The 26,544-nt window shown below is 40.3% G+C and overlaps 1 protein-coding gene across 3 annotated transcripts; it reads left to right on the top strand.

The window, feature by feature from the left end:
* Positions 1-1,955: 1,955 nt before the first annotated feature.
* On the top strand, positions 1,956-22,761 carry SPATA2 (spermatogenesis associated 2). 3 transcript variants are annotated; one of them, XM_075846650.1, is made up of 3 exons: positions 1,956-2,063; positions 14,219-14,647; positions 17,190-22,761. In XM_075846650.1, the coding sequence occupies exons 2-3, from the start codon at positions 14,330-14,332 to the stop codon at positions 18,447-18,449; spliced, it is 1,578 nt and encodes a 525-aa protein (XP_075702765.1). In that variant the 5' UTR covers positions 1,956-2,063; positions 14,219-14,329; the 3' UTR covers positions 18,450-22,761. The 3 variants fall into 3 exon arrangements, with proteins under 3 accessions (XP_075702765.1, XP_075702764.1, XP_075702763.1); XM_075846649.1 differs by having other exon boundaries at positions 1,967-2,095; XM_075846648.1 differs by having other exon boundaries at positions 1,967-2,138.
* The last annotated feature ends 3,783 nt before the right edge of the window (positions 22,762-26,544 follow it).

Genomic DNA, 26,544 nt, shown 5'->3' with positions numbered 1-26,544 from the left:
TACCGCTGTATTACCGCGTCCGCTGAGACATGCCACCATTATAACTCGTTGGATTTATGTGGAGTCTGACAGAAAAAACGTGCGCCAACGTAAGAAATATTGGGTATGTATTTGCGCCTAAGCCCTTAGGATCTCTTTTTGAAGGCTGCCTCATACAAGATGCTTCCACGGCGTTTAATGCGCCATATTGAAATATCGTAATGGAAAGTTACAGGAACCCACGACATCACATTACTACCTGCATGTCGTGTGTCCGCTAATTATTATTTTATTTAGGGTATTTTTTTATTCACATTACAGTCCCCTCCGCCGTGTTACGCCAAACGTGGTTCAAGTGTGGCGTGTAAGTTTGCGCTGCGTACATTGCTGGAGCTATAAGGCTATGTTCACACTGAGTTTTTTGACGCAGAAACCGCGCCGCAAAACTCGTCAAAAATGGCCCGAAAATGCCTCCCACTGATTTCAATGGGAGGCGGAGGCGTCTTTTTCCCGCGAGCGGTAAAACCACCTCGCGAGAAACAGAAGGGACATGCCTTATCTTCGGGCGTTTCCGCCTCTGACCTCCCATTGACTTCAATGGGAGGCAGAGAAAGCGTATTTCGCAGTGTTTCATGCCCGCGGCGCTCGATGGCCGCGGGCGAAAATCGGTGTGCAGGGAGAGGAAAATCTGCCTCAAACTTCCAAACAGAATTTTGAGGCAGAATTTCCGCCTACAAAAAATTCCGTGTGAACACAGCCTTATTAGGGTATGTTCACACGTAGTGTTTTCAGGCGTATTTCGGGCCGTTTACGCCTCGAAAAACGCCTGAAAAAACGGAAGCTGAACGCCTACAAACATCTGCCCATTGAAATCAATGGGAAAAACAGCATTTAGTTCACACGGGGCGTCTTTTTATGCCTCTGTTTAAAAAACGGAGCATAAAAAGACGCTCCGTAAAAAAAAGTAGCAGGTCCCTTCTTGAGGCGTTTTTTGGAGCGGATTTTCCATTGAACACTGTGAAAAACGCCTGAAAAGAAGCTCCAAATTTAATTTTCAGCTTCAAAAACGCCTGAAAATCAGAGGCTATTTTATCTGAAATCAGGTCCGTATTTTTAGACGATTTTTGTTAAGCGTGTGAACATACCCTAAGGCTATGTTCACACTGAGTTCTTTGACGTGGAAACCGCGCCGCAAAACTCATCAAAAACGGCCCTAAAATGCCTCTCATGGATTTCAATGGGAGGCGGAGTCATTTTTTTTCCCACGAGCGGTAAAACCGTCTCACGGGAGAAAGAAGGGACATGCCCTATCTTCGCGCGTCTACGCCTCTGACCTCCCATTGACATTAATGGGAGGCAGAGAAAGCGTATTTCGCTGTGTTTTATGCCCGCGGCGCTCAATGGCCACAGGCGAAAAACGGCGCGAAAGTCGTCGTGTAGAGAGGAAAATCTGCCTCAAACTTCCTGCAAAAAACTTGTGTGAACATGGCCTAAGGGTATGTGCACACAACCTATTTTCAGGCGTTTTACTCCTCGAATTACGCCTGAAAAAACGGCTCCATTATTTTACGCGTCGCTGTCAAAAGACGTTGCGTAACATTACGCCCGCGTCAAAGAAGTGAAGGACACTTCTTGGGATGTTTTTGGCCATAAAAAACGCAGCGAAAACGCGAGTTGCTCAAAAAAATTCTGAAAATCAGACGTTTTTGACTCTGCGTGTGAACATACCCTCACACGGTGGAGCCCCGGCCTAATATTATATTATGACTACTCATCGCCCCTTTAATGTAATCTGGTCTTTATTCTGGTCACAGGGATGATTTTTCCTGTCAGACAAGTCACACAGGAAGACGCCACAACCGGCAGCAAATGCGCGCCCAAACAGCTGGAAGTGATGAGCATGCGCACAAGCCAGGACAGGGGCTCGGGGACGCGTCTGCTGACAGGGGCTCGGGGACGCGTCTGCTGACAGGGGCTCGGGGACGCGTCTGCTGACCGGTCCACGCCGACGCGCGCGCCCATCGCTGTCTGCGTGTTGACGTCACATGAAGGAGGAAGTGAAGCGTTCTTCCATAATGGCGGAGGTGAGAGAGAAGCCGTGGCTCGGGATGTGACAGTGAGTGCTGCTGCCGGCTCTGTACCTGCTTCTCCCGGCTTGGGTGTGTATGAGGGGCGGTGCAGGGTTTACTGTTTTGGATGAAGCGGGTGTTCTGCTCCCATAGGCCGGTGCTGGGTGTATTATGTCTCCTGTCAGGGGGTGGAGAGTAACAGGGTGCCGGGCAGGGGGCAGCACCTCTGCTCCGGACTCAACACCTGCCCGGGAATGAATACATGATACCGGCGTGTGGAGCTGCGGCGTCCCCGGATACCCGAGATCTGAGCCCGCGAGAGCCTGACAGGGGGACGGGGAGCCCGCCGTGTTATACCGGGTATATTTGTGTCATTCTGTATTATTATACCCTATAGACTCAGCACTGGTATATAATGGATAGATGGATGATTATACTGCTGTACTGTACATTATATCCTATAGACTCAGCACTGGTATATAATAATGATATATAATGGATAGATGGATTATACTGCTGTACTGTACATTATACCCTATAGACTCAGCACTGGTATATAATAATGATATATAATGGATAGATGGATTATACTGCTGTACTGTACATTATATCCTATAGACTCAGCACTGGTATATAATAATGATATATAATGGATAGATGGATTATACTGCTGTACTGTACATTATACCCTATAGACTCAGCACTGGTATATAATAACTATATATAATGGATAGATGGATTATACTGCTGTACTGTACATTATACCCTATAGACTCAGCACTGGTATATAATAATGATATATAATGGATAGATGGATTATACTGCTGTACTGTACATTATACCCTATAGACTCAGCACTGGTATATAATAATGATATATAATGGATATATGGATGATTATACTGCTGTACTGTACATTATATCCTATAGACTCAGCACTGGTATATAATAATGATATATAATGGATAGATGGATTATACTGCTGTACTGTACATTATATCCTATAGACTCAGCACTGGTATATAATAATGATATATAATGGATAGATGGATTATACTGCTGTACTGCACATTATACCCTATAGACTCAGCACTGGTATATAATAATGATATATAATGGATAGATGGATTATACTGCTGTACTGTACATTATATCCTATAGACTCAGCACTGGTATATAATAATGATATATAATGGATAGATGGATTATACTGCTGTACTGTACATTATATCCTGTAGACTCAGCACTGGTATATAATAATGATATATAATGGATAGATGGATTATACTGCTGTACTGCACATTATACCCTATAGACTCAGCACTGGTATATAATAATGATATATAATGGATAGATGGATAATTATACTGCTGTACTGTACATTATATCCTGTAGACTCAGCACTGGTATATAATGATATATAATGGATAGATGGATTATACTGCTGTACTGTACATTATACCCTATAGACTCAGCACTGGTATATAATAATGATATATAATGGATAGATGGATTATACTGCTGTACTGTGCATTATATCCTATAGACTCAGCACTGGTATATAATAATGATATATAATGGATATATGGATAATTATACTGCTGTACTGTACATTATATCCTATAGACTCAGCACTGGTATATAATAATGATATATAATGGATATATGGATTATACTGCTGTACTGTACATTATACCCTATAGACTCAGCACTGGTATATAATAATGATATATAATGGATAGATGGAGGATTATACTGCTGTACTGTACATTATACCCTATAGACTCAGCACTGGTGTATAATAATGATATATAATGGATTATACTGCTGTACTGTACATTATACCCTATAGACTCAGCACTGGTATATAATAATGATATATAATGGATATATGGATGACTATACTGCTGTACTGCACATTATATCCTATAGACTCAGCACTGGTATATAATAATGATATATAATGGATAGATGGATTATACTGCTGTACTGTGCATTATATCCTATAGACTCAGCACTGGTATATAATAATGATATATAATGGATATATGGATAATTATACTGCTGTACTGTACATTATATCCTATAGACTCAGCACTGGTATATAATAATGATATATAATGGATATATGGATTATACTGCTGTACTGTACATTATACCCTATAGACTCAGCACTGGTATATAATAATGATATATAATGGATATATGGATGATTATACTGCTGTACTGCACATTATATCCTATAGACTCAGCACTGGTATATAATAATGATATATAATGGATAGATGGATGATTATACTGCTGTACTGTACATTATACCCTATAGACTCAGCACTGGTATATAATGGATATATGGATGATTATACTGCTGTACTGTACATTATATCCTATAGACTCAGCACTGGTGTATAATAATGATATATAATGGATAGATGGATAATTATACTGCTGTACTGTACATTATATCCTATAGACTCAGCACTGGTATATAATAATGGATATATGGATGATTATACTGTACATTATACCCTATAGACTCAGCACTGATATATAATGGATGATTATACTGTTGTATTGTACATTATACCCTATATACTCAGCACTGGTATATAATAATGATATATAATGGATAGATGGATAATTATACTGCTGTACTGTACATTATACCCTATATACTCAGCACTGGTATATAATAATGATATATAATGGATAGATGGATGATTATACTGCTGTACTGTACATTATACCCTATAGACTCCGCACCGGTATATAATAATGATATATAATGGATAGATGGATAATTATACTGCTGTACTGTACATTATACCCTATAGACTCAGCACTGGTATATAATAATGATATATAATGGATAGATGGATGATTATACTGCTGTACTGTACATTATACCCTATAGACTCCGCACCGGTATATAATAATGATATATAATGGATAGATGGATAATTATACTGCTGTACTGCACATTATACCCTATAGACTCAGCACTGGTATATAATGGATGATTATACTGTTGTATTGTACATTATATCCTATAGACTCAGCACTGGTATGTAATAATGATATATAATGGATAGATGGATGATTATACTGTTGTATTGTACATTATACCCTATATTCTCCGCACTGGTATATAATAATGATAAATAATGGATAGATGGATAATTATACTGCTGTACTGTACATTATAGCCTATAGACTCCGCACTGGTGTATAATAACTATATATAATGGATAGATGGATAATTATACTGCTGTACTGCACATTATACCCTATAGACTCAGCACTGGTATATAATGGATGATTATACTGTTGTATTGTACATTATATCCTATAGACTCAGCACTGGTATGTAATAATGATATATAATGGATAGATGGATGATTATACTGTTGTATTGTACATTATACCCTATATTCTCCGCACTGGTATATAATAATGATAAATAATGGATAGATGGATAATTATACTGCTGTACTGTACATTATATCCTATAGACTCTGCACTGGTGTATAATAATGATATATAATGGATAGATGGATGATTATACTACTGTACTGTACATTATATCCTATAGACTCCGCACTGGTGTATAATAATGGATATATGGAGGATTATACTGCACATTATATCCTATAGACTCAGCACTGGTATATAATAATGGATAGATGGATGATTATACTGCTGTACTGCACATTATACCCTATAGACTCAGCACTGGTATATAATAATGATATATAATGGATAGATGGATGATTATACTACTGTACTGTACATTATATCCTATAGACTCAGCACTGGTATATAATAATGGATATATGGATGATTATACTGTACATTATACCCTATAGACTCAGCACTGATATATAATGGATGATTATACTGTTGTATTGTACATTATACCCTATATACTCAGCACTGGTATATAATAATGATATATAATGGATAGATGGATAATTATACTGCTGTACTGTACATTATACCCTATATACTCAGCCCTGGTATATAATGATATATAATGGATAGATGGATGATTATACTGCTGTACTGTACATTATATCCTATAGATTCAGCAGTGGTATATAATGGATATATGGATGATTATACCCCTGTACTGTACATTATACCCTATAGACTCCGCACTGATATATAATGTTATATAATGGATAGATGGATGATTATACTGCTGTACTGTACATTATATCCTATAGACTCCGCAGTGGTATATAATAATGGATATATGGATGATTATACCCCTGTACTGTACATTATACCCTATAGACTCCGCACTGATATATAATAATGATATATAATGGATAGATGGATGATTATACTACTGTACTGTACATTATACCCTGTAGACTCAGCACTGGTATATAATAATGGATATATGGATGATTATACTGTACATTATACCCTATAGACTCAGCACTGATATATAATGGATGATTATACTGTTGTATTGTACATTATACACTATATACTCAGCACTGGTATATAAATGATATATAATGGATAGATGGATGATTATACTGCTGTACTGTACATTATATCCTATAGACTCGGCACTGGTATATAATAATGGATATATGGATGATTATACTGCTGTACATTATACCCTATAGACTCCACACTAGTATATAATAATGATATATAATGGATAGATGGATGATTATACTGTTGTATTGTACATTATACCCTATAGACTCAGCACTGGTATATAATAATGATATATAATGGATAGATGGATGATTATACTGCTGTACTGTACATTATATCCTGTAGACTCAGCACTGGTATATAATAATGGATATATGGATGATTATACTGCACATTATACCCTATAGACTCAGCACTGGTATATAATAATGATATATAATGGATAGATGGATGATTATACTACTGTACTGTACATTATTCCCTGTAGACTCAGCACTGGTATATAATAATGGATATATGGATGATTATACTGTACATTATACCCTATAGACTCAGCACTGATATATAATGGATGATTATGCTGTTGTATTGTACATTATACCCTATATACTCAGCACTGGTATATAATAATGATATATAATGGATAGATGGATCATTATACTGCTGTACTGTACATTATATCCTATAGATTCAGCACTGGTATATAATGATATATAATGGATATATGGATGATTATACTACTGTACATTATATCCTATAGATTCAGCAGTGGTATATAATAATGGATAGATGTATTATTATACTGCTGTACTGCACATTATATCCTATAGATTCAGCACTGGTGTATAATAATGATATATAATGGATAGATGGATGATTATACTACTGTACATTATACCCTATAGACTCAGCACTGGTGTATATAATGGAAATATGGATGATTATACTGTTGTATTGTACATTATACCCTATAGATTCAGCACTGATATATAATAATGATATATAATGGATAGATGGAGGATTATACTGCTGTACTGTACATTATAACCTATAGATTCAGCACTGGTATATAATGGATGATTATACTGCCGTACTGTAAATTATGCCCTATAGACTCCGCACTGGTATATAATAACTATATATAATGGATAGATGGATGATTATACTGCCGTACTGTCAATTATACCCTATAGACTCAGCACTGGTATATAATAATATATAATGGAAATATGGAGGATTATACTGCTGTACTGCACATTATATCCTATAGAGTTGGCACTGGTATATAATAATGGATAGATGGATGATTATGCTGCTATACTGTACATTATACCCTATAGACTCAGCACTGGTATAAAATAATGATATATAATGGATGATTATATTGCCGTACTGTAAATTATACCCTATAGACTCAGCACTGGTATATAATGGATAGATGGATTATTATACTACTGTACATTATATCCTATAGACTCAGCAGTGGTGTATAATAATGATATATAATGGATAGATGTATTATTATACTGCTGTACTGCACATTATATCCTATAGACTCAGCACTGGTATATAATAATTATATATAATGGATATAAGGAGGATTATACTGCACATTATATCCTATAGAGTTGTCACTGGTATAAAATAATGGATAGATGGATGATTATACTGTTGTACTGTGCATTATACCCTATAGACTCAGCACTGGTATATAAGTAATGATATATAATGGATAGATGTATTATTATACTTCTGTACTGCACATTATATCCTATAGACTCAGCACTGGTATATAATAATGATATATAATGGATGATTATATTGCCGTACTGTAAATTATACCCTATAGACTCAGCACTGGTATATAATGGATATATGGATTATACTGCTGTACTGTACATTATACCCTATAGACTCCGCACTGGTATATAATAATGGATAGATGGATGATTATACTACTGTACTGTACATTATATCCTATAGACTCAGCACTGGTATATAATAATGATATATAATGGATATATGGAGGATTATACTGCTGTACTGCACATTATATCCTATAGACTCAGCACTGGTATATAATAATTATATATAATGGAAATATGGAGGATTGTACTGCACATTATACCCTATAGAGTTGGCACTGGTGTATAATAATGGATAGATGGATGATTATACTGCTGTACTGCACATTATACCCTATAGACTCAGCACTGGTATATAATAATGATATATAATGGATATATGGATGATTATACTACTGTACATTATATCCTATAGACTCAGCACTGGTATATAATAATGATGTATAATGAATATATGGATGATTATACTGCTGTACTGCACATTATATCCTATAGACTCAGCACTGGTATATAATAATGATATATAATGGATAGATGGATGATTATACTGCTGTACTGTACATTATATCCTATAGACTCGGCACTGGTATATAATAATGATATATAATGGATAGATGGATGATTATACTGCACATTATATCCTATAGACTCAGCACTGGTATATAATAATGATATATAATGGATATATGGATGAAAAATAATGCTGTACTTAACATTATGCCCTATAGACTCAGCACTGGTATATAATAATGGATATATGGATGTTTATACTTCTGCACTGAACTTTTATATCCTATAGACTCCACACTGGTAGATAATGGATATACGGATGATTAAACCCCTGTACTGTACATTATTCCAGGTAGACTCAGCACTGGTATATAATATGTAATGGATATATGGATGATTATACTACTGTACATTATATCCTATAGACTCAGCACTGGTATATAATAATGATATATAATGGATATATGGATGATTATACCTCTGTACTGTACATTATATCCTATAGACTCCGCACTAGTGTATGATATATAATAGATGGATGATTATACTGCTGTACTGTACATTATACCCTATAGACTCCGCACTAGTATATAATAATGAAATATAATGGATGATTATAGTACTGTACATTATATCCTATAGACTCAGCACTGGTGTATAATAATGATATATAATGGATAGATGGATGATTATACTGCTGTACTGTGCATTATACCCTATAGACTAAGCACTGGTATATAATAATGGATAGATGGATGATTATACTGCTGTAATGTACATTATATCCTATAGACTCAGCACTGGTATATAATAATGATATATAATGGATATAAGGAGGATTATACTGCTGTACTGCACATTATACCCTATAGAGTTGGCACTGGTGTATAATAATGGATAGATGGATGATTATACTGCTGTACTGCACATTATACCCTATAGACTCAGCACTGGTATATAATAATGATATATAATGGATGATTATATTGCCGTACTGTAAATTATACCCTATAGACTCAGCACTGGTATATAATGGATATATGGATTATACTGCTGTACTGTACATTATACCCTATAGACTCAGCACTGGTATATAATAATGATATATAATGGATATATGGAGGATTATACTGCTGTACATTATATCCTATAGACTCAGCACTGGTATATAATAATGATATATAATGAATATATGGATGATTATACTGCTGTACTGCACATTATATCCTATAGACTCAGCACTGGTATATAATAATGATATATAATGGATAGATGGATGATTATACTGCTGTACTGTACATTATATCCTATAGACTTGGCACTGGTATATAATAATGATATATAATGGATATATGGATGAAAAATAATGCTGTACTTCACATTATGCCCTATAGACTCAGCACTGGTATATAATAATGGATATATGGATGTTTATACTTCTGCACTGTACTTTTATATCCTATAGACTCCACACTGGTAGATAATAATGGATATACGGATGATTATACCCCTGTACTGTACATTATTCCAGGTAGACTCAGCACTGGTATATAATATGTAATGAATATATGGATGATTATACTACTGTACATTATATCCTATAGACTCAGCACTGGTGTATAATAATGATATATAATGGATATATGGATGATTAGACTGCTGTACTGTACATTATATCCTATAGACTCAGCACTGGTATATAATAATGGATATATGGATGATTATACTGTTCTGTACATATCCTGTAGACTCAGCACTGGTATATAATAATGATATATAATGGATAGATGGATGATTATACTGCTGTACTCTACATTATACCCTATAGACTAAGCACTGGTATATAATAATGATATATAATGGATATATGGATTATACTGCTGTACTGTACATTATATCCTATAGACTAAGCACTGGTATATAATAATGGATAGATGGATGATTATACTGCTGTAATGTACATTATATCCTATAGACTCAGCACTGGTATATAATAATGATATATAATGGATGATTATATTGCCGTACTGTAAATTATACCCTATAGACTCAGCACTGGTATATAATGGATATATGGATTATACTGCTGTACTGTACATTATACCCTATAGACTCAGCACTGGTATATAATAATGGATAGATGGATGATTATACTACTGTACTGTACATTATATCCTATAGACTCAGCACTGGTATATAATAATGATATATAATGGATATATGGAGGATTATACTGCTGTATTGCACATTATATCCTATAGACTAGGCACTGGTATATAATAATGATATATAATGGATAGATGGATAATTATACTGCTGTACTGTACATTATACCCTATAGACTCTGCACTGGTGTATAATAATGGATATATGGATGATTATACTGTACTGTACATTATAAACTATAGACTCAGCACTGGTATATAATGATATATAATAGAAATATGGAGGATTATACTCCTGTACTGTACATTATACCCTATAGACTCAGCACTGGTATATAATAATTATATATAATGGATAGATGGATGATTATACTGCTGTACTGCACATTATACCCTATAGACTCAGCACTGGTATATAATAATGATATATAATGAATATATGGATGATTATACTGCTGTACTGCACATTATATCCTATAGATTCAGCACTGGTATATAATAATGATATATAATGAATATATGGATGATTATACTGCTGTACTTCACATTATGCCCTATAGACTCAGCACTGGTATATAATAATGGATATATGGATGTTTATACTGCTGCACTGTACTTTTATATCCTATAGACTCAGCACTGGTGTATAATAATGATATATAATGGATAGATGGATGATTATACTGCTGTACTGTGCATTATACCCTATAGACTAAGCACTGGTATATAATAATGGATAGATGGATGATTATACTGCTGTAATGTACATTATATCCTATAGACTCCGCAGTGGTATATAATAATGGATATATGGATGATTATACTGCACATTATATCCTATAGACTCAGCACTGGTGTATAATAATGATATATAATGGATAGATGGATGATTATACTGCTGTACTGTGCATTATACCCTATAGACTAAGCACTGGTATATAATAATGGATAGATGGATGATTATACTGCTGTAATTTACATTATATCCTATAGACTCCGCAGTGGTATATAATAATGGATATATGGATGATTATACCCCTGTACTGTAAATTATACCCTATAGACTAAGCACTGGTATATAATAATGATATATAATGGATATATGGATGATTATACTGCTGTACTCTACATTATACCCTATAGACTAAGCACTGGTATATAATAATGATATATAATGGATAGATGGATTATACTGCTGTACTGTACATTATATCCTATAGACTCAGCACTGGTATATAATAATGATATATAATGGATAGATGGATGATTATACTGCTGTGCTGCACATTATATCCTGTAGACTCCTCACTGGTATTTAATAATGGATATATGGATGATTATACTACTGTACATTATATCCTATAGACTCAGCACTGGTATATAATAATGATATATAATGGATAGATGATTATACTGCACATTATATCCTATAGACTCGGCACTGGTATATAATAATGATATATAATGGATAGATGGATGATTATACTGCTGTACTGTACATTATACCCTATAGACTCAGCACTGGTATATAATAATGATATATAATGGATAGATGGATGATTATACTGCTGTACTGTACATTATACCCTATAGACTCAGCACTGGTGTATAATAACTATATATAATGGATGATTATACCCCTGTACTGTACATTATTCCCTATAGACTCTGCACTGGTGTATAATAATGATATATAATGATAGATGTATGATTATACTGCCTACTGCCCTAAAATGCAGATCCATAGGCAGCAATCAGAACGTGATGTAATATTCTATTTTGTCCTGCCCTGTCTCCACCTGCCCTGTCCGTCCCTGCACCGACTGGCCGGGTTATATGAAGACGATTGCACTATTTTCTGATAACTGCTTTTGGGGCAGCATGTTAGGTAAGGGCAGCGTGGTAGTTATGATGTGGGGGCCATGTTCTTCTATGTGTTTCCTTGCTGTATGACCTTATCAGAGGTTTTGCTTTGACAGATGTTTGGAGCAGCAGTTGGGGATTTTCAGGTGGTTTACACCCCCGGCGTGTGATTCAGGAAAGACTATTGTGTTCTGGTTCAGTGGATTCTAGCTTCAGGGTTCGGCTGCTGTACATATAGGGATATAAGGTGCAATCATGTAGAAGTCCCGCGGTTACCTGGACTTCTGTCTGATCTCTATTTCTATTGCTTATATAGCACCAGCATATTCTGCGGCGCTGTACATTAGTTATCACTGAACCCATTGGGACTCCCGATCTAAATTCCCTATCTCTGTTTTTGAGGAAAGGCGAGAATTCAGAGAAAAACCCACACACAAGAATATACTAACTCCACGCAGTTTTTGTCCTAGATTCGAACCCAGGACCTTAGTGCTGCCCACGATGTTTACACGCCAGGATTTATATCTCCCCATGTTCGGGTCCATTTTCTGCTGGTCATTTATGGAATGCTGTTGTGGTTGGAAGTTTTTTTTAATCTTTTTTGTATTACACTATATATAAAAGTTATGTCCACCATTGTAACTACTTTTTTTCTTTTTTGAATCCAATGCATCTAAAATTGCATAACCAATCTCCTGTGCAGGACTGTGTTTCCACAGTTAGACTACAAACAAACCCCGTAGTCTGATCCCCTTTCATCAGAGAGTCTTCTACATTTTTAAGATTAGCAAAAAGTAGTGGACAGATGAAAGGAAGTATGACTACGAATCAGACTACACCGTTTGTTTGTAGTCTGTAACCATGGAGACACCGGTGGATTACGACAGGAAGGTAATTTTAATGAAGTACATCTCCAGCGTACAATGTTTTCTGTTTACTGGGGATGTTTTATTTTAGGGGAAATGCTGTTTGAGCGGATCATGTTTGCCTGTATAAGGCCAGGAATAGACTATGACTTCAGTTATGTAATTTAGATATGTCACATGATGCGGCTGTTGTGTTTTATTTGGTAGCATTTCCCCTGTTTGACTCTAGATCCAATAGATGAGTGGGAAATGTTGCTGGATTTCAATGGTTCCCATTGCAATGCAACTGTTGGGAGATGTCAGATATGCAGCAAACTGCAAGTTTTGATCATCTCTGGAGTCGCACAACAAGGTCCGTCCTCTGGATGTGCCTGCAGTCGTCTTCTATTCTGGGCATAAAGCTTGTTATGATGGACGTTATTGATGCTGATAATCTCTGTGTTGTAGATTCCTGACTATCAGCGGAATGACTGATCATCACCTCACGAATCCCGACGCCACAGAAAAGCCATGGATGGGATGAGGTAACTACAGACCTGCGACCAGAGCCACATTTCAATGGATACAAAGTACAAGGAAGATCTCTTTAGAAAATATGTACAGTTCCACGAATCCAAACTGGAAGCTTCTGATACTAAACAGCGAGCCATCAGCGATGAGTATCTCCGCACCGCCGCATCGGCCTTACTCAGCTTGCCGAAAATTGATCCCATTTATAGATTCCGGCTGATCAGGTTTTACGAAGTCTGTGAGAACTCCCTGAAAACCCTGCGGACATCCAATCTGCGCTCCCTACACAATGCGGCAGCTATGCTGGAGACTATTGGCATTAACCTCTTCCTTTACCCTTGGAAGAAAGAGTACAAAAATATTAAGGTAAGAACTGGGCAGAGAGGACACCACAAGGGTAAGCAAATTAATCAAATCACTACCACACAGGAGAACTGACAGCTCCTCTATACTACACGGGAGAGCCGACAGCTCCTCTATACTACACGGGAGAGCCGACAGCTCCTCTATACTACACGGGAGAGCCGACAGCTCCTCTATACTACACGGGAGAGCCGACAGCTCCTCTATACTACACGGGAGAGCCGACGGCTCCTCTATACTACACGGGAGAGCCGACGGCTCCTCTATACTACACGGGAGAGCCGACGGCTCCTCTATACTACACGGGAGAGCCGACGGCTCCTCTATACTACACCACACGGGAGAACCGACGGCTCCTCTATACTACACCACACGGGAGAGCCGACGGCTCCTCTATACTACACCACAAGGGAGAGCTGACAGATCCTCTATACTACACCACACGGGAGAACCGACAGATCCTCTATACTACACCACACGGGAGAGCCGACTGCTCCTCTATACTACACCACACGGGAGAGCCGACTGCTCCTCTATACTACACCACACGGGAGAGCCGACTGCTCCTCTATACTACACCACACGGGAGAGCCGACTGCTCCTCTATACTACACCACACGGGAGAGCCGACTGCTCCTCTATACTACACCACACGGGAGAGCCGACTGCTCCTCTATACTACACCACACGGGAGAGCCGACTGCTCCTCTATACTACACCACACGGGAGAGCCGACTGCTCCTCTATACTACACCACACGGGAGAGCCGACTGCTCCTCTATACTACACCACACGGGAGAGCCGACTGCTCCTCTATACTACACCACACGGGAGAGCCGACTGCTCCTCTATACTACACCACACGGGAGAGCCGACTGCTCCTCTATACTACACCACACGGGAGAGCCGACTGCTCCTCTATACTACACCACACGGGAGAGCCGACTGCTCCTCTATACTACACCACACGGGAGAGCCGACTGCTCCTCTATACTACACCACACGGGAGAGCCGACTGCTCCTCTATACTACACCACACGGGAGAGCCGACTGCTCCTCTATACTACACCACACGGGAGAGCCGACGGCTCCTCTATACTACACCACACGGGAGAGCCGACGGCTCCTCTATACTACACCACACGGGAGAGCCGACGGCTCCTCTATACTACACCACACGGGAGAGCCGACGGCTCCTCTATACTACACCACACGGGAGAGCCGACGGCTCCTCTATACTACACCACACGGGAGAGCCGACGGCTCCTCTATACTACACCACACGGGAGAGCCGACGGCTCCTCTATACTACACCACACGGGAGAGCCGACGGCTCCTCTATACTACACCACACGGGAGAGCCGACGGCTCCTCTATACTACACCACACGGGAGAGCCGACGGCTCCTCTATACTACACCACACGGGAGAGCCGACGGCTCCTCTATACTACACCACACGGGAGAGCCGACGGCTCCTCTATACTACACCACACGGGAGAGCCGACGGCTCCTCTATACTACACCACACGGGAGAGCCGACGGCTCCTCTATACTACACCACACGGGAGAGCCGACGGCTCCTCTATACTACACCACACGGGAGAGCCGACGGCTCCTCTATACTACACCACACGGGAGAGCCGACGGCTCCTCTATACTACACCACACGGGAGAGCCGACGGCTCCTCTATACTACACCACACGGGAGAGCCGACGGCTCCTCTATACTACACCACACGGGAGAGCCGACGGCTCCTCTATACTACACCACACGGGAGAGCCGACGGCTCCTCTATACTACACCACACGGGAGAGCCGACGGCTCCTCTATACTACACCACACGGGAGAGCCGACGGCTCCTCTATACTACACCACACGGGAGAGCCGACGGCTCCTCTATACTACACCACACGGGAGAGCCGACGGCTCCTCTATACTACACCACACGGGAGAGCCGACGGCTCCTCTATACTACACCACACGGGAGAGCCGACGGCTCCTCTATACTACACCACACGGGAGAGCCGACGGCTCCTCTATACTACACCACACGGGAGAGCCGACGGCTCCTCTATACTACACCACACGGGAGAGCCGACGGCTCCTCTATACTACACCACACGGGAGAGCCGACGGCTCCTCTATACTACACCACACGGGAGAGCCGACGGCTCCTCTATACTACACCACACGGGAGAGCCGACGGCTCCTCTATACTACACCACACGGGAGAGCCGACGGCTCCTCTATACTACACCACACGGGAGAGCCGACGGCTCCTCTATACTACACCACACGGGAGAGCCGACAGATAATCTATAGGCTTATAAAATTATAGCAATACCAAATTTGTATAGTTTTTTTTTTTTAATCTACTTTTTCACAGTAACTTTTTTTTTTTTTGTGGTGCTAATACAATGGGATACGTCACAGCCTTCCGTCATTTAGGAAAATCCTCAACGTTTTCCTCTGATGTAATGTGAACAGAGCCTTATATCATTATTCTGTCCAGCACTAACGCTTGTCTTTTGTCTCCTTACCAGACATACACTGGGCCATTTGTATATTATGTCAGAGCTGCTTTAATAGATGACGACATCCGGCACATATTGAACCATATGGGTTATTTACAAGAACAAGGGACTGTCTACAGACTGAAAGACCATGTGGACACCACACAAGTCAAGAGAGTGTCTTTTGAACTTTTTCTAGCACGAGTTGAATGTGAACTTCTCCTGGAAATCTACCTGCAGGTAAAGGATAAAGGTTACTTAGAAGTGGATGTGGTAAACGAGCGTAAGAACAGCAACGAAGACGTCAGGGGCTGCACGGACGAAATGAAGAGACGCGTGGAATGCAAGGAAACCCTGAACATATCCATGTCGAGGATGGTGCTTCAGAAATCTGCCAGCGAGAGGGCTCCATCCAAGGATTACTTCAAGCAGAAAGTAACAAAACCGTCCAAGTCCGTAGACACCTACGAGAGCTACTGGGACAGCAAGAACAAACCGCCGCCGCCGCTGCTTCCCGTCTCTCTGAGCCTGCGCAAGGAGCCCATCCTGGTAGACGCGGAAGATGACCTCAAAGACGAAATCATACGTCCCCCACACTCCCTGCAGTCCATGTCCAGCTCTCTGCACGGCTGCTCTGACGAGTTTTTGAATCTTTCCTCTAACCCCAATGGGCTTTTACGAGCCAGCGCTACATACGGCTACTTCCCCAATGAAGATGATGTAGACTTGTACACGGACATGGATTCTAGATTACTAAATGTCAAGAGGCAGGAGCTGGTCAAGCCCGATTCTTGGCAGTTTGATAACAAGATGACCCCATCTTATCACAAGCGTTCGCACGTAGCCAAAGAGACCGTATTCATGAAGTGCCAAAACTGCGGCGTATCCTCCGGCAGCTCCGTATGCCATAAGTGTGACAGTATGCTCATCTACAGACCTGACGGCTCTCTGCTCAAACAGAACAACCTGTCAATCAAAACTACCGTACAGAACGACAGCTACTCCTCTGGCTCAGCGCTGCGAGAGAAGTCTTCATACGGGACACCGTCCCAGGACCGCGCTTCTCAGCAGACCGCTAAAATGAAACCTTCCACCGCGCTGCGCTGCGGCTTCTGCAACCGAGCCGGAGCGTCCAACACCTGTGCAGTGTGCTCCAAAGTTTCGTGCGATGCCTGCATTGTTGCTTACTCCCATGAATATTGCTGTCGAAAAAGCGATTTCCACAGGTTTTCACCAAACAATCAGCTAAACTATAAATCCTCTCAACTGTCCCACCTGGTGTACAGATAAACGTGCACATTTTTATTTTTATTCATCCCCCCCCCCCCCCTTTCTTTTGAATAAAGGGCTAAAGGACAGGACCTCTGAACTGGTATATCCCACTGACCGCTAGAACAAACACCACAAGGAAGGGTTGATGGCGGAGATCCAATCAGTGTTTTGTGGTTACACACAGACGTTGCTGCTATACCATGGTGCAATAAATCCTTAGGCTTGCTGATGAAATTAAAATCCTTAAAAGCAGGAGATGAAATCTGTTCAGAAAGAGCGATCTCTGTATATACAAAAAGCCATTGTATGGTCTGGATTCTGAGAATAGAAGTTTGTTGGTTGAACCATCAAAACAAAAAGCTCTTAGCCCTCCCCCGCGCAGCTCCAAATGCCAATGTCTAGAGCAAGCGAGTAATTCCGAGGATTCGTCCGGTTAGAACGTCGCGTGAAACGATGCTTTATTCTAACCGGTACAAATTGGCTTTCATTTTGCAAATTTGTATTTGAAAGTCTGACAAATCGTCTCCACCCGCAATGCAAATTTCTTACTTTTTTTTTTTGGGGGGGTTCCCAGAAATTTTTTAGAACTGTACAAACCAAATTCTAAATTTGTTAAATTTCTTGATCCAGTTCTTTTACTCAGTAGTTCATGTCTGGTTTGCATGCAGTGACCCTGCCAGATTCAGTGCGTGGCTGTTTGTCCTGAGAAGGTGGTGCCCTGTTCTCTGATCTATGGCAGTGTTACTGTGTATACTGTAGGTAAGTGGGGTTAGAAGTATATATTTTATTTTTCCAGTAAATGCAGGACGTTTGTTACATCGCAGAAAAGGACGGTGTGTGAATTTCAAGATTCCTCTATAAAATGGTTATTTATGTCGTGTTCGGACTTTTGTTTCAGAGAAATTTATCAACGTATTGAAAATCCTAAATAAAATCGGATTAAGATTTCTTTGCCGATGCATTAAGCTGCTCCTCTGTGCTAGTGCTTTGTGTTAAGTTGCAATTTCTTTCTTACATTTTTTTTTAGTGTATAGTTAGACCTTCAAGTGAATGTCCGGCCTTGGACCAATCAGATTCCAAATTCTGTGCTGATTAGTTTCTTAATGTCCGAGCCTTCTTTTTCTAATATAGAGCTCCAGATCCCCTACATAGTTACATGATAAAATCATAAGAACCATACCAAAAGAATAGAGCTCATAGTCAGAGTATATAAGAATATAACAACTTTATTACAAAAAATGACATACATTTAAAAACATCTAGATATAAGACTCTAGTACTAACACTGTGGTTATATAGCACTCAACACGGAAAGTACTGAATAAAGAGTATAGAAGGTAGGATACAGACTATATTTGCTACCCACATAGATTAAATACACTTTCTTAGCCCCAATGGGTTTCAATATGATGCACCCTAGTGTCCTCTAAAATCCCATGTGCATAAAAGCTAGTAAGGATAGGGGGAGACAGATGGGGAGCAATCAATGTCTATAGTAGGCAGTCAAAAATGCAGTCTTGCACATTCTGAAAAACAGGATATTACAGGTCTGTGTTGAGTCCACCACAGAGACCCCATATCTGCTTGCAGCCACCACTAGAGGGCGCTCACTGCATACTGTTTATCTATTGAACTCTAAACTACATCTTTATACAGTGAGCTCCCTCTAGTGGTGGCTGCAGGCAGATATGATTTTATTATGTAGCTGTTTATGCAGGGGATTTGGAGCTTTGTATCAGAGAAACTGAGCTCCAACTGCTATAAAGATATATTTAGAAACTAATTGGCATGGAATTTTGGACCAAAAAATAACATGATTCACTTTAAAGCTTAACGAATTCAATATTTTTCCTCCATACGCTTTCCTATTTATCTGGATATACTATAAAAGTGAGATTGGGGGGGGGGGGGTCTGACTACTGGGATCCCGCACATATCTCAAGAATGCAGGTTTCCTGTTTCCTGGGGAGAGGTGGCCTTACCTGCTCATTAAGTGAATGGGAGATTTCCGATATGTCCTGTCTAATACAGAGTGAACATGCATGAGGCCACCTCTGCTTAGGTCCCATAGTATTGGCATCTATGTGTCTCCCAGGAGTTGGACCCCTCTGCTTACACCTTTTTATGGCATGTCTAATAAATAATCTGTAGGGAGTGTGTTTTGAAAATTTCCCTTAATTTCAAGGCAGATGACGACCTCTCTGGGGGTTTATGAACTGGGACCCCCACTGATTACTGAGTTATTAGGACTGTTGTCCTCTATAGGTCTCGAACTCTGTGTACACTAAACCCAAAATCTTCTGGCGAGAAAAAAAAAAAAATGCATTTCAGCAGCGTTGCCCTTTAAATTAAAGCTGGGATCTGTCCTCCCTGGGATAGGTTGTGTAACCTAAAATGAATTCCTACTCTGTCTTAATGGCGGAGACTTTCCTACATGCACATAATAATGAGCCTGATATGTCTGCACAATTGTCTGAGGTTACAACATGGCTCCCTGTATGATCAGCCTAAAATCTCAATCTTCAGTTCGTAGATCAGCAGATAAAGTGATCTGTTATATTATTAGGGTTAAGGCTGTAATCCCCTGCCCCACCTGTAGGTGTCAGCATTACAGTCCTGGTACGTGCTGTGTATCCTCACTATATAGACTGTTTATAAAGCTTATAGGGTTGTTTTGGGTATTTTTTTTTTTCCCCCACACAAAATACATTATCGATTTGCACCTTTTCTATCCATCCAAAAATCTAACCAGCATTCAAAGAAAAAACTCATTCGTATTATTTTTTTGTATGTAAAAGTACTTTTAAACTAAATATTTCTTGTAGGAATTATATACTGTATATATGGAATTATAAACTGTATCATGTTTATGGTCTGACAACAGGGGGCACTGTGTATTATCGGAGGAGCTGAACTGTCACTGCTGCAATAATCCCCAACCTGACAACATTCGCGTCTACGGTGCAGAGTGTACGGAGGATTTTTTTCCTTTTTTTTTTTTTTTTATAACAAGCAGTTTAAGGTGTCACTTGGATCCCTTGGGGAAAAAAAATAATCATCTCTTCTCATGCTGCGTCTGTGTCGTCCGTCAGTCATGCCGCCTTACACGTTACTGCCAGAGATATACAGGCTGAGCAGCAGCTCCAGACTGTTAGGAGACCCTGCAGACCCCCACTCTGTAGAACAGGTGTAAATGGTACCCCGACCCCTGAGGTGAGCGCACAGTGTATGGTATGGTGGGATTTGGTGGTCAACATGTAAATATCCTAATTTATATATAGAATTTTTAAAGTGGCCGAAGAAAAACCTAAGAAACATAAAATAAAACTGTACTCAAATATCTATAGATACCTGTGTGACTGCTGGGGAGGCTGGAGAGCTCGTCCTTTACCTGAGCCCGTGAGTTAAAAGTCCTCGTCCAGTTAATGACGCTTAATCAATTACAATGCATAGACTGTTTAGCAATATCGCATCATTTTCAAGATCTCTGCTTACTGTCGTTGACTAGAACAATTCTCATTTACATGTAAAGGCTTTCCTTACCTAGTCCTGTTCACACAGCTTATGGATTGTGAGTTTAGACAATACTCTGTGAGCTGAACACAGCAGCCGCCAAGATCTCTATTCAAAGTCCAGCCTGAAACACTGAACTGTTGGATACAGAAAATGAATATCCCAGTCCCCTGACAGCAAGCAGTGATGTTGTACATTACTCATGGAGTGACAAAGTATTCGACAGAAGCCGGACTTTTCATCATACAATAACGTTTTGTTTACAGTAAATCAGCCAGCCCCTCCCCCCACAGAATCACTTCCACTGGACTCGGGCCGTAGATCCACCAGTGACTCATGGCCGGCCTGTACTTTGCATTTGGCGTCTTCTGTATTTGCGCTCCAGTACTGAACTCTTGCAGTGACATTGGGCGTCTCTTTGCAGGTGCGACATTTCAGAGTGTGCACAAGGACTATAAACCAGCAGCGGACGACCTCCCCGTGTGTAAATTTATAATGTGAATACCAAATGATGGCACTTATTGGATAGATGTACATATGTGACGTGTATATAAGGAATGTCATAACCTGTACAGCGCTGATCACGCGTGATGTTACTTCTAGCAGCCGACCCTCCACCTGAAAATCCAGCACCACACAGTGGAGCCCGCGATGCCACGTATCCGCCAGTGATCAGGACGGCGTGCATATCTAGTGCCATACAGAGGACTAGGCGATGACCTGTGTTGAGTTTCCAGTTCTATCCATGCTATTTTTGTGAATATCCGTTGTATGGGTTTGCTGTGATGGCCGTAAATATAAACTCATTTAAGATTGGGCTGTTTTGGGTTTTATTTCACGGAACAATGACTAACCTGCAACAAAAAGTGATTGTCGTGTCGTGGAGCCCGAGCATGAAATACATCACCCATGAAACTTCTTCTGATATCTCTTTGCAATCCGTGGACATCCACACTTGCATTGGATATTCCACTGTTCACACGCACGCACTATGGCAAAGCGCGCTGCTCTTGACCTCTGTGATCACAGCACGTATATTTTAGGACGAAATAAGCATGCTGGATATACACGTCTGCAAGATGGGAGTTTGGGTCACGTGACCGCTATTGATCTGTTAATATATTGAAAACAAATTTAATTAAATATGTTCCGTTTTTTGCAAATTAAAATGATCTAAAAAAAAAATAATTAAAAAGGGGAAAACCCCCCACGTGGCAGAGGCCGTATGAGCAAAGGCAGCAGCAGTCTCTGATTTCTTTGTGAAAAATGACACATCGCATCCAATTCCACCCCACGTGAACCCGGCCTTAAAGTTTTCTCACAAGGCATCAAATGAAGCAGTCCAGAGGAGGGGACCCTCGATAGAAGCGAGGATGTACATGTGGGTGTTTTATCTGTGTGTGTGTGGATGCTTGCCAAGTCGCAGCCTACTTTTTAACCCTTTTAGTCTGCACGTTAAATCCATATGCAGTTGGAACGCAACGGTTCATCTGAACAGGAGCCAAAACGTCAGCTGCATTTCAACTGCGTACAGCCACTAGGGGGAGACAAACCAAGCAAAGAAGAGTTATTAAGCCTCGAACCCCCAGAACTCAGCGCGGCTACAATGACTAACAGAAACGGCACCAGGCAGGTAAATGGAGTATATTACAGGCCGGACAGGTAAGATTTGTTGATTTTAGAAATGTGTTATACTGTATTTGCATATTGAACGGTTATTTCTGTTCTGGTTATCTGGGGAACACCATTATCTCTGACCCCTTTATAGGGGATTGTGTAAAGTGAACAGCCTTCTATTATCTGGCCAAAGACACGTCTTCATTATTGACGCAGTACAATACAATATGCAAAGAAAAAAAAAAGTTTGGCTAAAGTTTTAGCTTCTAAAAGTTGCCTTTTGGGAGGGACAACTATCTGTGACTTCACATATTCCTAGAGCCTGATGCATTTGCCATTGCGGTGCTTCCGCTACATTGCGCTCCACGTCGCCTCATATTTGCTGATGAACTTATGAATTACAATATTTCTAATAATCTGCTCCGGTTTCCAAATTGTATGTAAAGTTGTACTTCATGCTCACCCTAATAAAGGCCCAATGTCCAGTGTTATGACAACATCTTAATCCTTGTATAAAGTTCTGAAACTTTGTCAAATACTTTTTCAATTCCTCACCAATAGAACATCTCCTCTGCTTGTTGTCAGTGATTGGATACATTTAAATTTTTTAGGCCCGGTCTTCAGCCTCTAGATATTATGTCCAACACAATTTTTAAGGTTTATTACTAAACGGAGTTCTAATACACTGTAACGAGCCCTGCACCCGTAGGGTGTTCTGTAATCTGCATTAATAGCTTTAAAAGGGTTCCTCAGCTTTGGATAATCTTTACTTATTAGAAGGGACCCATGACAATCCGCAGATCACAATGTCTTCTCTGCTGGGACCTGCAGCAATCAGCTGTGATTGATGGAGAAACTTGGCAGTAAGTGCTCAGTTTCCCTGCAGCGCCACCACAGGAGAAAAAGTATACAGTGTCCATTCATATCCATGTGTTGTCTGTGTAATATAGGACAGGTCCTCCCTCCAGAGAGAGAAAGACGGACTATCTATGTAACCGCTCTCCAATCTGGCCAAGAGATGAGGATCCTGAACAGAGGACCCCCCTCTATTACCCAGAATTTCCAAATTGGGTGCGACAATTTTTTTTTAATTTGCCTGAACAATCTCTTTAAGGACTGGTGTACAGCCGCCGTGTGCTGCTTTACCATATGTACAGAGCTACTCTTCCCTGGAAACACAGAAAAACGTTCAGGCCTACCAACATGAAAAAGGAACGCAAGAACCCTCTTTAGTAGCCTAAAATAAGTGTTGCTGTGCAGCGTGCAGTCCGGACCTCCAGATTATAATATGGGAATACCCCTCTATGTAGTCATGCATTCCTTGCTCCCTATATCTATTACCAAGCAGATTAATGGGGGTTTATCCAAATTGAAAAGTATGTAATGTTTTAATATACAGTATTTCAATTATGCACCCGCTTTCAAACTTTTTCCGCCTGCAGTTCGTGAATAATAACATTTAGACCTAGTCCTGCTCTCAGCTGAAGTGAATACTATTGCATTCTGTCTAAGCAATGTGAGCTAAACTGCCTGTACTCCAGACTGATACATTGTAGCAAACTACCAATTAGGAGACTTGTGTAGCTGTTGATGATGCATTTACCTAACAGCATTGACTGGATACAATGATCTCCACTTCTTGTGCCCAGGTTAGTAGCCTTTGAATGTAAACAAGAACATTTACATTCACTGACTGCAAGCAGAGATTTTGGAAATGTTGAGGAATTGAAACAGGAGATTTGACTATAACCCATACTGGTTATCTCCATAGTTTTCCGTGTTTCACACTTTCCTCTTATTGTTTTGACACTCTCTGTTTTGCGCGGTGGTTAAGTAACTTTGTGTTGTCATGGAGACGCGGAGCCTCGGGTATAAAGAAGTTTAACTCTTATCGTTAACCGCTTCTCATGATTATTATTTACCAGGGATCAATCGGCTTTCTATTTTCTCTTTACGGATGTCTGGGATTCTCTGACACTTGATCTGGGTGGAGGGCGTCTTCATTATGGATTTGCCTCTCCCTCAAGTTTTGGTAATGTGGCTGCTGTTATACTTTGTTGTATCTGATGAATTGCTACGTTTTAACGGATTGTGTCTTGTGCTGGATCCGTTGCCTGCACACGCCATGGAGGTCGCCACGTGACTATTGAGGGACTAAAACAGAAACAGCGCCCCAAGGCGTAATAGTATGTAGAAAAGAATAAAGTGCAGAGGCGATGTGTGCGCTCACCTAGGGTGATTGTGTCGGCCAGACACCGTAACGTGAAGCTTGGCCGCCATCAGGGCAGTACTAGCGGTACTGCTGTAAGGGGCTTAGAACAAACCTAACAAAGGGGGCCCACCAGCTGCTACTGCCGCCACTTACTACAGCCTTCCTGCCCAACCGGCTTGCCTTTGGTAGAAATAACAGGCCCCACTAGGGCCCGTTCTTTTCACCAAAGTAAAGTCGTGGGCCGCCACGCCACCCCACCCCCCCATGTTGGTATACATCCTGCCCACCCCCTCTTCTACTGACCCCCACGTCAATATAATAGCATAGCTGCGTAAGGAGAGAAGTCGTCAAGTTATAAAGTGGCGGCGGGCGTTTTCCAATCCCCACCATTTTCTGGGGCGAAGAGGACTCGACCTGGAAGACCTGTGAGCCCAGACTCATCGCCTGACAAGGACTGGTCGTGGGACAGCGAGGACTGGAGTGGGAGCCAGCAGCTCTTCTGACACCGTAAGTAAAGTGCTGAATAAGTATTAGGCCCTGTTCACACAGAATAAAAAATCTACTTCAACTCCTTAAGGAATTTTGAGCAGATTTTGACCTGCCTGCACTTTCTTGCGTTTTTCGGCCGCAGTGATTGCAAAAATTGCAGTGAAAAACTATTTTTCTGCCTCCCATTGAAGTCAATGGGAGGTCAGATCCACTGCAAGTAAGAACATGGCACTTTTTTTTTTCTCCGCGAATGGCTCCTTTTGATTTCAGATTAAATCAATG

This window comes from Rhinoderma darwinii, chromosome 13, assembly GCF_050947455.1.
Source record: "Rhinoderma darwinii isolate aRhiDar2 chromosome 13, aRhiDar2.hap1, whole genome shotgun sequence".
Lineage (NCBI taxonomy): Eukaryota > Metazoa > Chordata > Amphibia > Anura > Rhinodermatidae > Rhinoderma > Rhinoderma darwinii.
Note: the sequence above shows the minus strand (reverse complement) of the source record. Positions and strands in the feature narration are given on the sequence as shown.

Coding starts and splice junctions, on each gene's coding strand:
- SPATA2 (XM_075846650.1), top strand. CDS start 14,330: ATGGATACAAAGTACAAGGAAGATCTCTTTAGAAAATATGTACAGTTC. Junction 14,648..17,189: donor AAGAGTACAAAAATATTAAG/GTAAGAACTGGG, acceptor TCTCCTTACCAG/ACATACACTGGGCCATTTGT.